The 12,298-nt window shown below is 49.1% G+C and overlaps 1 protein-coding gene across 1 annotated transcript in view; it reads left to right on the forward strand.

The window, feature by feature from the left end:
• Positions 1 to 3,189: 3,189 nt before the first annotated feature.
• Positions 3,190 to 12,298, forward strand: part of PHF12 (PHD finger protein 12) — a 39,475-nt gene continuing 30,366 nt past the window's right edge. Inside the window, 2 exon segments of the mRNA XM_005888200.3 lie at positions 3,190 to 3,857; positions 4,501 to 4,682. Of these exon segments, the coding sequence (XP_005888262.2) occupies positions 3,792 to 3,857; positions 4,501 to 4,682 (248 nt within the window). The 5' untranslated portion in view covers positions 3,190 to 3,791.

Below are 12,298 nucleotides of genomic sequence, written 5' to 3' on the forward strand. Positions count from 1 at the left end.
CACGTGCAGTCAAACGAAAACAAAAAGTAGCCACGTGCCAGTGCTTCAGGGACTACTGTCCCCAGAAGATCAGTGTGACAGCTGGCATGTGAAGTGAGAGGCCCCAAGGTTGGTGCCACAGGGGTGTGGGAACCCAGAGACTGAAATGCTCAGCCATCCCAGTGCTTCACTTCCCCTCTTTGCTAGGTCCAGAACCAAAGCCTAGCACAGTCCTAAGTCTGTCCTCAAACCCATCGTATTGCTGAAAAAGCCCAAAAAACCTGACGCCTTTCTTCCTTGACTTTGTTCCAGCTAGCAAGCTTTAGGAAATTGGAATAGGAATCAGAGACTGAGCCCCTGAACGTGAGGCTCTGGTCTGTCTTGGCCTCAGAGAACATCCAGACTGTCAAGTGCGGAGGCAATGTAGCCTAGGGGCTTAGCTTCTAATTTAACAAAAGCTATGTCCATGGACTCCAGAAAGAGGTGACTAAAGAGGATGTGCTTAAGTTTGCCTTGTTGGGTCCCTCCCAGCATCTATGCCCCTTCCCTATGGCCCCCAGAAATCTCCTGAGATGTGTTTAGCCAGCCTTGGTCCGCATCACACACATCCATGCTTAGAGGTGTGCTCTGCATGGCTGCTCCCCAGAATAAGAGCAAAAGGAAGGCAACAGGGAGTTGTGGGCACTCAGAAGCCAGAAGACGGAAATGGTAGCAGCAACCAGAACTTCTAAAGTTATCCAACACGGAGATCTTGGATCACTTATGGCTGGCCACCTCCTGGTTCTACCACAAGCCACCTTGAAAGATGGAGAGGCTCCAGCCCATGCAGAATGCAGTGCCTACATTAGCCACAAGAGGTCACTTCCAAAGGCATGTGTATCCCACCTGCTCTCCTCAATCCCCCTGGCACATCCAGGGCAGGAGCTCTCCAAGGTGGCACCAACTGCTAGCCCCACTGGGCTGACCTCACCCTCCAAGTTCTGAGAGGAAGGTGTGTGGAGTGATTAGTTACCCTGGTACTTGTCAACAGAGCCAAGTATTATTTCCCTCATTAGCCCATTAATGCCTATGTCTGTTCTCAACTGCAGTGACGGTGTTCATCAAAGCAAAGCCTTGCTCTTTGGGCATGTGCCAGTGGCTTACTTATCTGCCCCATAATACCTTCAGGCTGACACAGCAGCATGGATGGGCCCTGAGCTGTAGGAAGGAAGCCAGTAGGAGAGGGTACATGATATACCCACTTCTGAGCATCTGTAGCATGAAATACTGCCTAAGAAGACATAAGGTCCAGCCACTTCCATACTTCTAGTTCAGCCCTTCTCTCTCTGTTCCAGAGCCACTAAGATTTCTTGTTTGCTGAGGCTGGTAGAGGGTAGAGAGGGCCGATCTACATGACATATTCCCCTGCTTGATCAATAAGGCCCAGGACTTTATTATTCTTCCCAGGCACCAACCGGATCATTAGGAAAGTCAGAAGAACAGAAACCTAAGATCACACACCCACGACCTCACCCTCCTTACTATCCCCCACCCCAAAGCAGCAACGCCTCTCAGACAGTTAGACAGTATCCCAGCCTGGGAATTAAAAAAAAATGTTTCATTCTTAGGTCTGCCATAAATTCACTATGTGAACTAGGCAAATCACTTCTCTTCTCTATGCATCGGGAAATGAAGAGGTTAATACAGATGGTTTTTAAGCCCTTTCCAGTTTTAGGTTTCTGAGAATGCTAAGTATACCTTAATATCAAAAGTGAGCCAAGACACAGCTACCTGGTAACAATGCCAACTAAACGCCTCGTGTCAGGCACAATGATGCCCCTCCCTCCTCCACCGCTTCATCTACAGTCAGGCAGAGGCAACTGGCCATCTCTGTAGACCGCACCAAGGGGAGGGACGGGCGCGGTGGAGAGCGTGAAGCCCCGCCCAGAGTCCGAGGTGAGACATTCAGACTACAAATCCCAGCATACAGCGGCAGCTCAGAAAGGTATCTCGCTCTTCCCCGCTGCTACTGCTAAGTCGCTTCAGTCGTGTCCGACTCTGTGCGATCCCATAGACGGCAGCCCACCAGGCTCCCCGTCCCTGGGATTCTCCAGGCAAGAACACTGGAGTGGGTTGCCATTTCCTTCTCCAATGCATGAAAGTTGAAAAGTGAAAGGGAAGTCGCTCAGTCGTGTCCAACTCTTCGAGACCCCATGGACTGCACCCCACCAGGCTCCTCCGTCCATGGGATTTTCCAGGCAAGAGTACTGGAGTGGGGTGCCATTGCCTTCCCCGAGTCCATCCTACATTATACTGCATCGCACGCACACGGAACTACGGCTCCCAGAATCCACCAGACCCATCGCGATTCTTGCTCCCAGGGTGCAATGCTCTCCCTTCGCCCTTTGGACCTCGGCGCGTTGCAAACTGGGAGCTGAAGTCCACTGCGGGCAGGTAGCTGGGCGTTGTCAGCATTACAAACTCTTAGCCTTTGGCTTCCTCTTGGAGGGCAGTTTTCAGAGAGAGTAATCAAAAGAGGGTGGTATCGGGCAGGCAGACCTCCACGGTGCCATCACTACGAAAGGCAGGGATGCTCAGGCTAAAATTTACTGCTGGGAGCGGGAGGGAAGAGAGAACAGAAGCCAACCAACCCGACACCAAAACCATCGTTTTCCGTCGCGATGGCTTTTCTTTTTCTCTTTACCAATATGGCGCCTGGTCCAGCCACACCTGACGCTGGAACCAAACAGTCCAGTACAACATCCCTAGGAGTACATGCTGTCACCGACAGCCTACCAGCGCCAGCCAACACCACACTTTGCTCCTTTCTGTTCACTCCTGAGGACTCCAAGGGCATGGTAGTCTATAACCCACTACCAAAATGGCGAAAGGAGAAGCATTCTTGTTAGGGCCTTCTGGTGACAATACGCCTGCGCCGGAGTCGACTGTGTTATTGTGGGACGGGAGGGGAGCATCCGCAACACGCCTGCGCGAGACTAGAGTCCTCTTGGTCTACACTCAAACACCAATGGATGAAGAGCCCCGGTGTTCCTGCGGCTGCGCCGTGACCCTGCGGAGCTTCCCCAGGCGCCTGCGCGAGACCACAAGTCCCGCCCTTTCATCGCAGTACGCTGGCGCAGGGCTGAAAGGCGGGGCTTCGACGCTCCAGACGAATGCCAGCGCGGCTGCGCGCCGGGGGGTGCCCCCTCTCTGCGGCTGCGCGGGAGCCCGGCCGCCGGCTGTCACTGCGGTTGCGCGCGGCGAGCGGCGATCCCGGGGCGCCTGCGCGGGTGGCTTTGCGGGCGCTCGCGGTAAGTTTGCGCCAAGTGCGCGGCAGCCGGGACGCAGACGGCGGCGGCGGCGAGAGGCGGAGCCCGGGGACCACCCCCCATCACCCTCCCCGCAGTCACCTCACGTACCACAACCTCACCTAACCTCTCACCCCCCCACCTCCGATCCCCCCAACCCCGGGATGGCAGCGCCCGCCAGCCTTCCCGGCCGGACCAGCGGTCGCCAGCGCCGGCTCTAGCCTGTGGGACTAGGCCCCGCCGAGGCCTGACCCCCCCCCGAGCCGGGACCCACCGTGCAGCCAGCCGCCGGGCCGGGGCTGAGGGGCCGCTCCCCCCTCACGGCCCGTGGGGAGGACGCTGCCGTCCCGGGGACTGGGGGCCGGGGGGTGGGGGGGAGCCAGGGCGAGGAAGTCGGGACCCGTGTTTGGAAAAAAGAAGAAGGGCCGGGGTCAGGAGCGCCCCCTCCCCCCGCTTCCCGCTTCCCCCCTCCCCCCGGGGTTGGGGGGGCCGGAGCAGAGAGCGCCCAGCCCGGGAGGTGGATGAATGTGGGAGAAAATGGAGACCAAGACGATCGTGTACGACTTGGACACGTCGGGGGGGCTGATGGAGGTAAGAGTGGCCCACCTCATCCCCTTCCCCCAGCGCCGGGAGGGAACCTCCGCCCTCCGCCCCACAAAGCCGGCCCTGAGCTCGCAGCGCAGGAGGGCCGGGGGAGGGGGGCTCTTCCTCACCGAGACTCTCCCTCCCATCTTTGCAACTCGGGGGGCTGAGCTCAGCCGCCGAGGACGTTTGCAGCAGTTTCACCTACCCGCCGCCCTCGATTCGCTCTCCCGAAGCGCCAGCCCACTCCATCTCTTTGCACCGGCGGGCCTCCCCACCCCCTTCTTGTCGGCCCCTTTGTGCTTCCCCCAGCACGTCCGGGTACCGGGCTTCAGGCCCTTCCCGAGCCTGGCTTTGGAGTCCCCCACTGTCCATACAAGGAAGTGGCGAGAAGGGAACCGCGCACCCTCTCCCCATCCCCCTACTCTGATCCTCCCCATTTGGAAGAAGCGGTGCTCGTTGTGCGGCAGGAACGCGGTTAGGGTGGGCTCCCCCTGGTTCCGGGGGCTAAGAGGTTCTGGGAGCAGCCTGGATGGGAGGAAGAAGGACAAAAGGGGGGAGAGGGGTGGGTGACGGAGATGCTGCGCCGGGGGGGCGACGGACCGCCCGGGAGCTCCGAGTGTGCACACACGCCATTTGTATGTGTGTGCAGCAAATCCAGGCTCTGCTGGCTCCCCCCAAGACGGACGAGGCCGAAAAGCGGAGTCGGAAGCCTGAGAAGGAGCCCCGGAGAAGCGGCAGGGCCACCAACCACGACAGCTGCGATAGCTGCAAAGAAGGTGGGGACCTCCTGTGCTGTGACCACTGCCCGGCCGCCTTCCATCTCCAGTGCTGGTAAGGTCTGGGGACCCCCTCCGGAGCCCCTTGGCGGACCCTTCCCGGCACATTCCTTCACCCGGCCTACCCCTGCTGGCCGAGATAACGGGCGCTTGCAGCCGCTAGCTCTCTGCAGCCGCTGGGGCGAGCGCCTCCCTGCCCCCAGGTGCGGCCCGGATCCGGCCGTTTGAGGGGGAGGAGCAGCCGTAGGTCCGGACCCCGAGGTGGGGGTGGGGAGGAGTGCGGAGAGCCCCATCTGGGATTGGAAGTCGCTGGGGAGCCGGGACGGAGCCGGCGGGGCACGGCCGGCGGTGGCGGGGGAGGAAGGGGAGGAGCTCCGGGCCCTGCGCCGCTCGCCGCCCGCGCGCCTGCCCGCCGCCCTCGGGCTCCTGCCGGGATGGGCTGTCCTCGGGGTGGGTGCGCGGAGCCCTCGGCCGCCGGAGCTGCCCTGGTCCAGGCCTGAGGGACCCGGCACCTGGGCGCTCGCGGTCGTGGAAGAAATCATGGAGGGTGTCTCTGAGTCCGCCTTTGCTCTGCTTCTCTGTTTACAATATGGCGACCCGCCTTTAAATTATATTTTTATTCTCAGCGCCATTTTGGCTGCATATATGATTTGCAGACGTCTCCCGGGGAGCGGTGGGGGTAACCTCGGAGTCCTTTCGGCGGAAGCCCGTCGGGGGCCGGAGCTGGGGTCTTGCCGCTGGGGTTCCCTTTCTCTCCCGCCGCTTGCCCCTGTTGCCTGTCGGAGCTGCCTGCCTCTTCCCTCCCCTCCCGGCGCTGCCGCCTCTTAGGAAATCGAGCCGGGTTAGACAATTAAAATTGCCCTTGGGCGCCGATTTCACTGCTCCGCGAGGGCATTTTTAAGGAGCGGAGAGCTGGAAAGCCGGGCGCTTTTTCTTACCCCCACTTACTGAACGCAAGGGGAGGGGAGAGATCGAAGAGGGAGGGAGGGACCGGGTTTAGTCGCCCGCTGCTTGATCTTCCTCAGCAGCTCAGCCCAGAACAATCCGACCAAGAAGAGTGTAAACTCCAGCTCCTGCCAGGAGAAATCACCTCGGCCTTCCTCAAAAATCCCACATCTGCGCCGGGACCCCGATCACATCTTGTTCGGATGGCTCTTGTTCTGTTCAGCAACAGTTGACTGAGGCAGATGTTTGCGAGAGGAGATGGCTGGGCCAGAGAGAGCGGGAAAGAGAGGGGCTGTTGCATTTGTTCCCACCAGTTTTGATATTGCCATTTTTAGCCTTCTCTTTAAAAAACAAAACAAAACCATAAAGTGAGGTTTTCCTTAAGCTCTCTATACAGTTCTATTCACATTCCGCCCCTAGGTTGGTGAAATAGTGCCTATTGTGTATTTGTACTAATTGCAGGTTTGGGAACACTTATTAGACAGATGACTGATACTGGGCTAATTAAGTCTGTGGTCAGAAGTTTTGTAGGAAGCTCCCATTACCATTCCCAAAATTCCTTTGCCCAGGAGAGCACCCCATCTTGGCTTGTAATGTTGCAGAGACAAAAATGATTATCCTGGGGGAGCTTTGCTGATGGCTTTAAAATTTTTATTGCTTAGTGACTAAGGCCAGCAGGAAGGGTCTGTGGTTTTTAGCCTTTGCTTCCTATAAGGTGTAAGCCATCTCCTGTCACATTTCCTGTGCTGTTGTTGAGCACAGAAGAGATTTGTACTGAGTGGCATTGTGTTGCTTACTAGTTATTCCCTGTTGCTTTTGTTTGTTTCGTGATTGTGTTCGATACATACTAAGAGTGAATTGTAGACTCCTTGATTTAAAACATGGGTTAATATTTTACCTCTAGAATGAAGTGAATGTTAACCAAGAAGGGTGATTCCCATACTGAGTGAGACTTTTGTAGGCTCTTTATTATCAGTTGTTTAATCAAGCTGAAATTGTTTATTAAAAACCTCAGGCAGGGGGAAAGTGTGCTGTTTTGCCTGAGATTGGGCTTTTAAAGTCTAAAACTTAACTCCTGGATTTTTGCACTAGATGAGTCCAAGTCTTGTCAAGTTGTAACAATTAACAGTTCTACTTTAGCTGGTAGGAGAGAGGGAGGTGCTTTTCCTTCTGTCTTTTTGAGATTCAGACTGTGCATTTCATTGACTACTTTTTTTTTTAGACCATGAATGGAAACTGGTAATCAGAGATTTGAGAATCCTAGTAAATGAGACAGCCCTTGTTTCACATCTCCAGTTCCCTCTTTGAAGATGCCAGTACTGAATGTAACATTGATGTATCTCAGTAGTTACAAAAATCACAAAACATTGTAGATTTTGGTACAAAGGCAGGAAGCCTTCTTTCAAGTGAGGTTTATCCCACTTTACTGCTTCCTACCCCACGCTCTTTCTAGCCCAGAAGTATTTCTTTAACCGTTTCAACCTGGGTAGTTAGGTCAAGCAGTTAATAGTGTCAGAGAATTTGGATTCCTGAGTGTGCTCGGTAATTTGGCCCATTATCACTTATTTGTGTCATGTGAGAGTGAGGTTAGGAGGTGTGTCTGTTCTCTCTTGCTTCCCTTTTTAACTGGCTAAGACTGGATTATTTACATAAGCATATTACTGTAATGATGATTTTCCTCTTGGACACTGTACAAAAGTGAAGATAGTTTTGCAAACTCTGTAGGTCATAATCGCAGTGCTGCTGTGGGTCTCCATTCCAAGCTCTGGGAGACAAGTCCAATTTCAGTCTCTGGTGTGCCTGACCAGCTTGTCTCACAGTGAACAGGATCTAGTAAAAGGCTCCAGAAGTGATTTTAAGCAAACTTTACCTGTTGGACTTAGTGACATGGACATAATCACAGGGGATTTTTCTAAGATAACCTACTGGAGGAATTGATTGCTCCAATAAGCTGTTTTAATTGTCTTGTCTTTTCTCAGAGGCCAGTGCTCTGTATGAGGAGCCTTTCTTCCGGATTAGACCGGGAGCCCTGTTTCTGGGTTTTCTCTGATAACCTTCTGGGTGAGGGAATGGATTGTCCTGTGCTCAGAATCCTGGACTCACTGAAGAATTGAACTTGAGGGGCTGATGTCTTCATATTTGTTTAAGTAATAGGGTAATCCATTTTATCCAAGTTTAACTGGTTTATCAGTTATTCAGAGTGGTGGTAAGGGTTACTAAATTTGCCTGTAGAGAACTAGGAAGAGATGTTTTCAAGTGTTCCCTAGTGAACCTGACCTTTATCGTAATTGTTGAGCTTTCTGAAAATACTGATCTCCATGGACTGGTCCCTAAAAATTAGCCTTTAAAAAAAAAAATTAGAAAACTGGCAGAGCTCTAGTTGCAGCTGACCCATCTTTCTGTTTGAGATGGATGGGATTGTTCTCAGGAGCAAAGGGAGTATAGTGAGGCTGACTGGAACCTAAATAGTTCCTTCTGATTGCGTTTTGCTGCAGACAGTCTGAGGGACCAGAACGGTCTGGTTGAGAAGTGCATCTCCCTCGCAGACCTCAGCATGGTTGCTTCCCGTCAGACAGATTTCTGTAGCATTTGCCTCCGCATGTTATATTTGGAATTGTTGGCCAGCTTTCCTCTCTCTGGTGTTGGCAGCAAGATCCAAAACGAGGTTTTCGAAGAATGAGAGTAAAAAGGTCTCTGCACAGGCAAAACTAAGCTCAGCTTGGAGTTTTGCATATTTAATTTTCAGTGAGTCATAACAAGAAAGGTTTCACACACAGTAGAAAACTGCCTTGTAGAAAACCTGTATACTGTTCGAACTTCTAAGGGGCTGATTTTTCTGCTTTTGTTGTCGTTAGAATAGTATCAAGCAAGTGGTGAATTAAAATAGATTTATTTTACTGTTATCTTACAAATCTTTTGTTTCTGACATTCTGAGTGCTCAGAAGCCTGGCACTGAAGAACTGGGGATGACAGCATCTGAACTCCTTCCCTTCTGCCCCCTCATAGTAAAACGATTCAACAGTAAACAGACCTGGGACATCCCTGGAGATCCAGTGCTTAGTATTGCTTCCCCTGCAGGGGATGTGGTTCAATCCCTGGTGGGGGAACTAATCCCACATGCTGTGCAGAGCCGCTAAAAGATTTCTTTAAAAAACAACTCTAATTTGATTTTATGTTTATTTATTTTTGCATTTGCTGTGTTTTGTTGGAATCTGGATGTGTAGTATTGTTTTTAAATGATCCACTCAGACATTGAGGTTCCACTACCATTTAACTTTAACTCAATTTCAATGTGCATGCTTTGTGAACTTTACTGTTTTTTTAGATTTATTTTATTTATTTTTACCAAAGGTTTTGTAAACTTAACGTGGGGCTCAAGGGCCAATTCTAATGAAATGAGTGCTATAGTTTGAAGATAACATATAAACACTGTTTAAAAATATAAGGATAATACTTGGGATGAGTTGTTTACTCACAAAATGTCAATCTCCTGCTGTTCTTTAAGGCCCTCAAAGTACTTTACAGATGGGCTCCATTAATAAGTTAGGACTGTTTGAGGCCTTTGTAAATGAGTTATGTGGTATTGGGGTTTTTATGTTTGTTTATTTGTTTTTTAACGTGTTTAAATGTGTAGAAGTCATAGTTAGGTACTGCCTTCATTTTAATCTTGGAGGTGAGATTCAGCTTGGTCTTTTTAAAATTCTTAATCAAGTGTGTTTCCAAGAGAATTTTTTAAAAGCCAGATCATAAAGGCAAATAAATTATTTAATTTGAGCTGAAAAGGAATTCAAATAGTCACTACTATGTGTTGCATGAAACACTGTTTTTTATTAAGTTCTTGAATAGAAGTAAAGTGGTACTCAGAACGGCTCAGTAAGTTTTCGGGGTTCATCCTTCTAAGATTTGTGAGTACTTCATTCTTTTTTATGGTTGAAAACGTTTCTATGTATGACTACCATATTTTATATATATACACACACACACACACCACCATATTTTTTAAGTCCATTCATCAGTCGATGGATATTTGAGTTATTTCTTCTTTTTGCTGTTGTGAATAATCATGCTGTAGATACTTGAGTGCAAGCGTTCGCATGGACATCTGTTTTCATTTCTCGTAGGTATATACCCAGGAGTAAAATCTCTAGGTCATATGGTAACTCTTACATTTAACCTGTGAGGAACTGGCAGACTATTTTCCCCAGGGGCTGCATCATTTTGCATTGCCATCAGCACTGTGTGAGCACTCCAGTTTCCTTACGTCCTTTTCAGTGCTAGCTATTACTTGTCTTCTTGATTAAAGCCATCTTATGGGTATGACATGCTCTCTCACTGTGGTTTTGATTTGCATTTGCCTGATGGCTGACGATATTGAACATCTTTTCGTGTGCTTCTTGATCATTTGTATATTTTCTTGGAAAAATGTCTATTCAGATCCTTTGATATTAATTGGGTTATTTGTATTTTTATTATTGAGTTGTAAGAGTTCTTACATGTTCTAGATACAAGTCCTTTGTCAGATACATGACTTGCGAGTATTTTCTCCCATTCTATGGGTTGTCTTTTCACTCCCTCTATCTTCTTATTTTTTAATTTTTACTCTTACCTAGTAAAAGATGGTAGATTTAAGCACACTTTAATGTCTTTGCCTATGTTGTCTATGTTGAGACAGTAAGTAAAGGATTTTTCTTCATGAACTCAGAATGATGTGTCTCAGTAGAGGGAACCTTATAATGATTTGGTGTGCTGCTATTTCAGCTTTTCTGGGTGACCACTCTTAACAAAAAAGTAAAGCTAGAAGTTACCATGGAGGATGTATAAAAAAATCCACCACCTGTCTCCCACCAGCCACAATAGAAAATTTCTGTGTACAGGCACTTCTCATACATGGAGGGCCCTGGTTTAAGGAGGAAGATTTTAATCACCTCAGTTTGATAGGTAACAGCCTTGGGGTGGACATAACTGTAGATGAATTAGTGAGCTTTTTGATCCCAGTTAACAAGAACAAAAAGTTTGTTCGAACATTGCAGTGAACTCCTCACCTGTTTATATGTATCTTTATATCTAACCCCAGATAGCACTAAATAGGGAGACAGCACAAAGAGACTATTTGCTTGAAGGTTTTATGTAGGTTATAAAAGAAACCAGGAGGGGTTTTTTTGTTTTTTTGTTTTGGTACCCTAGATATGCAGGTGTCCTGCTTCTTAACAGAAACGGGTATATTTTTTCTTCTATAAGTTGCTAGCACAATAGTAAATAGATGAAGTTGATTGTTGTTTGTTTTGGGTTCTGGGTAAGAGTTTTAAAATCCATCTCTGGGCTTTCGTGTCCCACCCCCAGCACATAAACAGCAATTCCTTGGGTGTGTAGCTAAGCAGGCCAACCTGGTAGAAAATTCTGGTGAGGTTATGATGGCATTTACTATGATAATGCCGCACAGGCTCCTGGAAATGCATTCTAGTTTTAAAGTGCCAGAGTTTTAAGTAATTAGAGCAGGGGGGAAAAAGTTTGTCTTCCCTCCTCCACTGCTCTTTCTTTGACTTAAAACCCCTAGGGAGTACAGCATGGGCCAGCTGCATTGCCATTCAATGAGTGACATTTCTGAGAGCACCTCTGCATAATGCTAGCCTCCCAGGAGACAGGACAGGAGTACAGCTGTCCCTCTGCCAATTTCCTGCAAGAGGAGGACATTGTATTCAGTGCAAGTCCTAGACCAAATTTCAAAAAGGCACTTTGGTGTTGCAGATTTGTCACTGTGCCCAGGCCGCATGCACAGGTCACTAGCTGACTGCCTTTCCCATGACTCAAGAACAGTTAAGAAGAATAAGAAGGTGACTCCTTTTTCTGCCTGCCATTTCCAGATATCAAATTCCTCATCCTTTAAGCCTTAATTTTTTTCTAAATCTAATCTCAACAAATAAGAATAAAGATGAAGTCTTTTTTTGTGTGTCTTTTTTGTTCTTTTTTCTAAAGATGAAGTTTTGTATGGGAAGCAAAAGACACTGAGAGGTGTATTGGACCACTGATAAAAGGAGAAATCGTTGATTTGACCCATCAGCGAAAAGGGGCTTGGCCATTACACACAGCTCTTGTTGAATTCACAATAAGCAAATTCCAGGTATACCTTGCAGATTGATGACATTTTCTAAGTAATGAAAAAGTTGACTCACTCTTTCAAAGAACTACACTCCTTTTCCTTTTGCAATCCTATACTCAGTGCTCACTAAACTAGTTAAAAGCCAGAGACTGACCCATCTCCTCTGCTCACTGTTGCATAATACTTAGTGGTGTCACAAATGAAAGACGTGCAAAGATAAACACTGGTTGGGTAACAGAAATGATGTCTGGGTTCTTCGAAGCGGATGGTACCTTTGTTAACATAAACACGGTGACCGTTCCTTTCTCCCTAATTACATTTGCTTTCCTATGTATTAGTAGCTTGGGTGTTTAATCCTTGCCCTTCCCCTGTTTTCTGACAAATTATCCAGGGTATCTCCCAGGAAATGTTTCCTGGTCTTGAAAGGACAAAAGCCTTAGTTACAGGGTAGAGTGTGTCAACGCCTGAACCTAACGTTGGTCTCTCTCAGTGCTTTGGGCTTGTATAAGGCTCTTTTTGAAGTAAACTCAAGTGAGCAGGAGAGGGGCCTTCCCGGGTGGCTCAGTGGTAAAGAATCCGCCTGCCAGTGCAGGAGATGCAAGAGATGGAGGTTTGATCCCTGGGTGGGG

The sequence above is a fragment of the Bos mutus genome, chromosome 19 (genome assembly GCF_027580195.1).
Source record: "Bos mutus isolate GX-2022 chromosome 19, NWIPB_WYAK_1.1, whole genome shotgun sequence".
Taxonomy (NCBI): Eukaryota; Metazoa; Chordata; class Mammalia; order Artiodactyla; family Bovidae; genus Bos; species Bos mutus.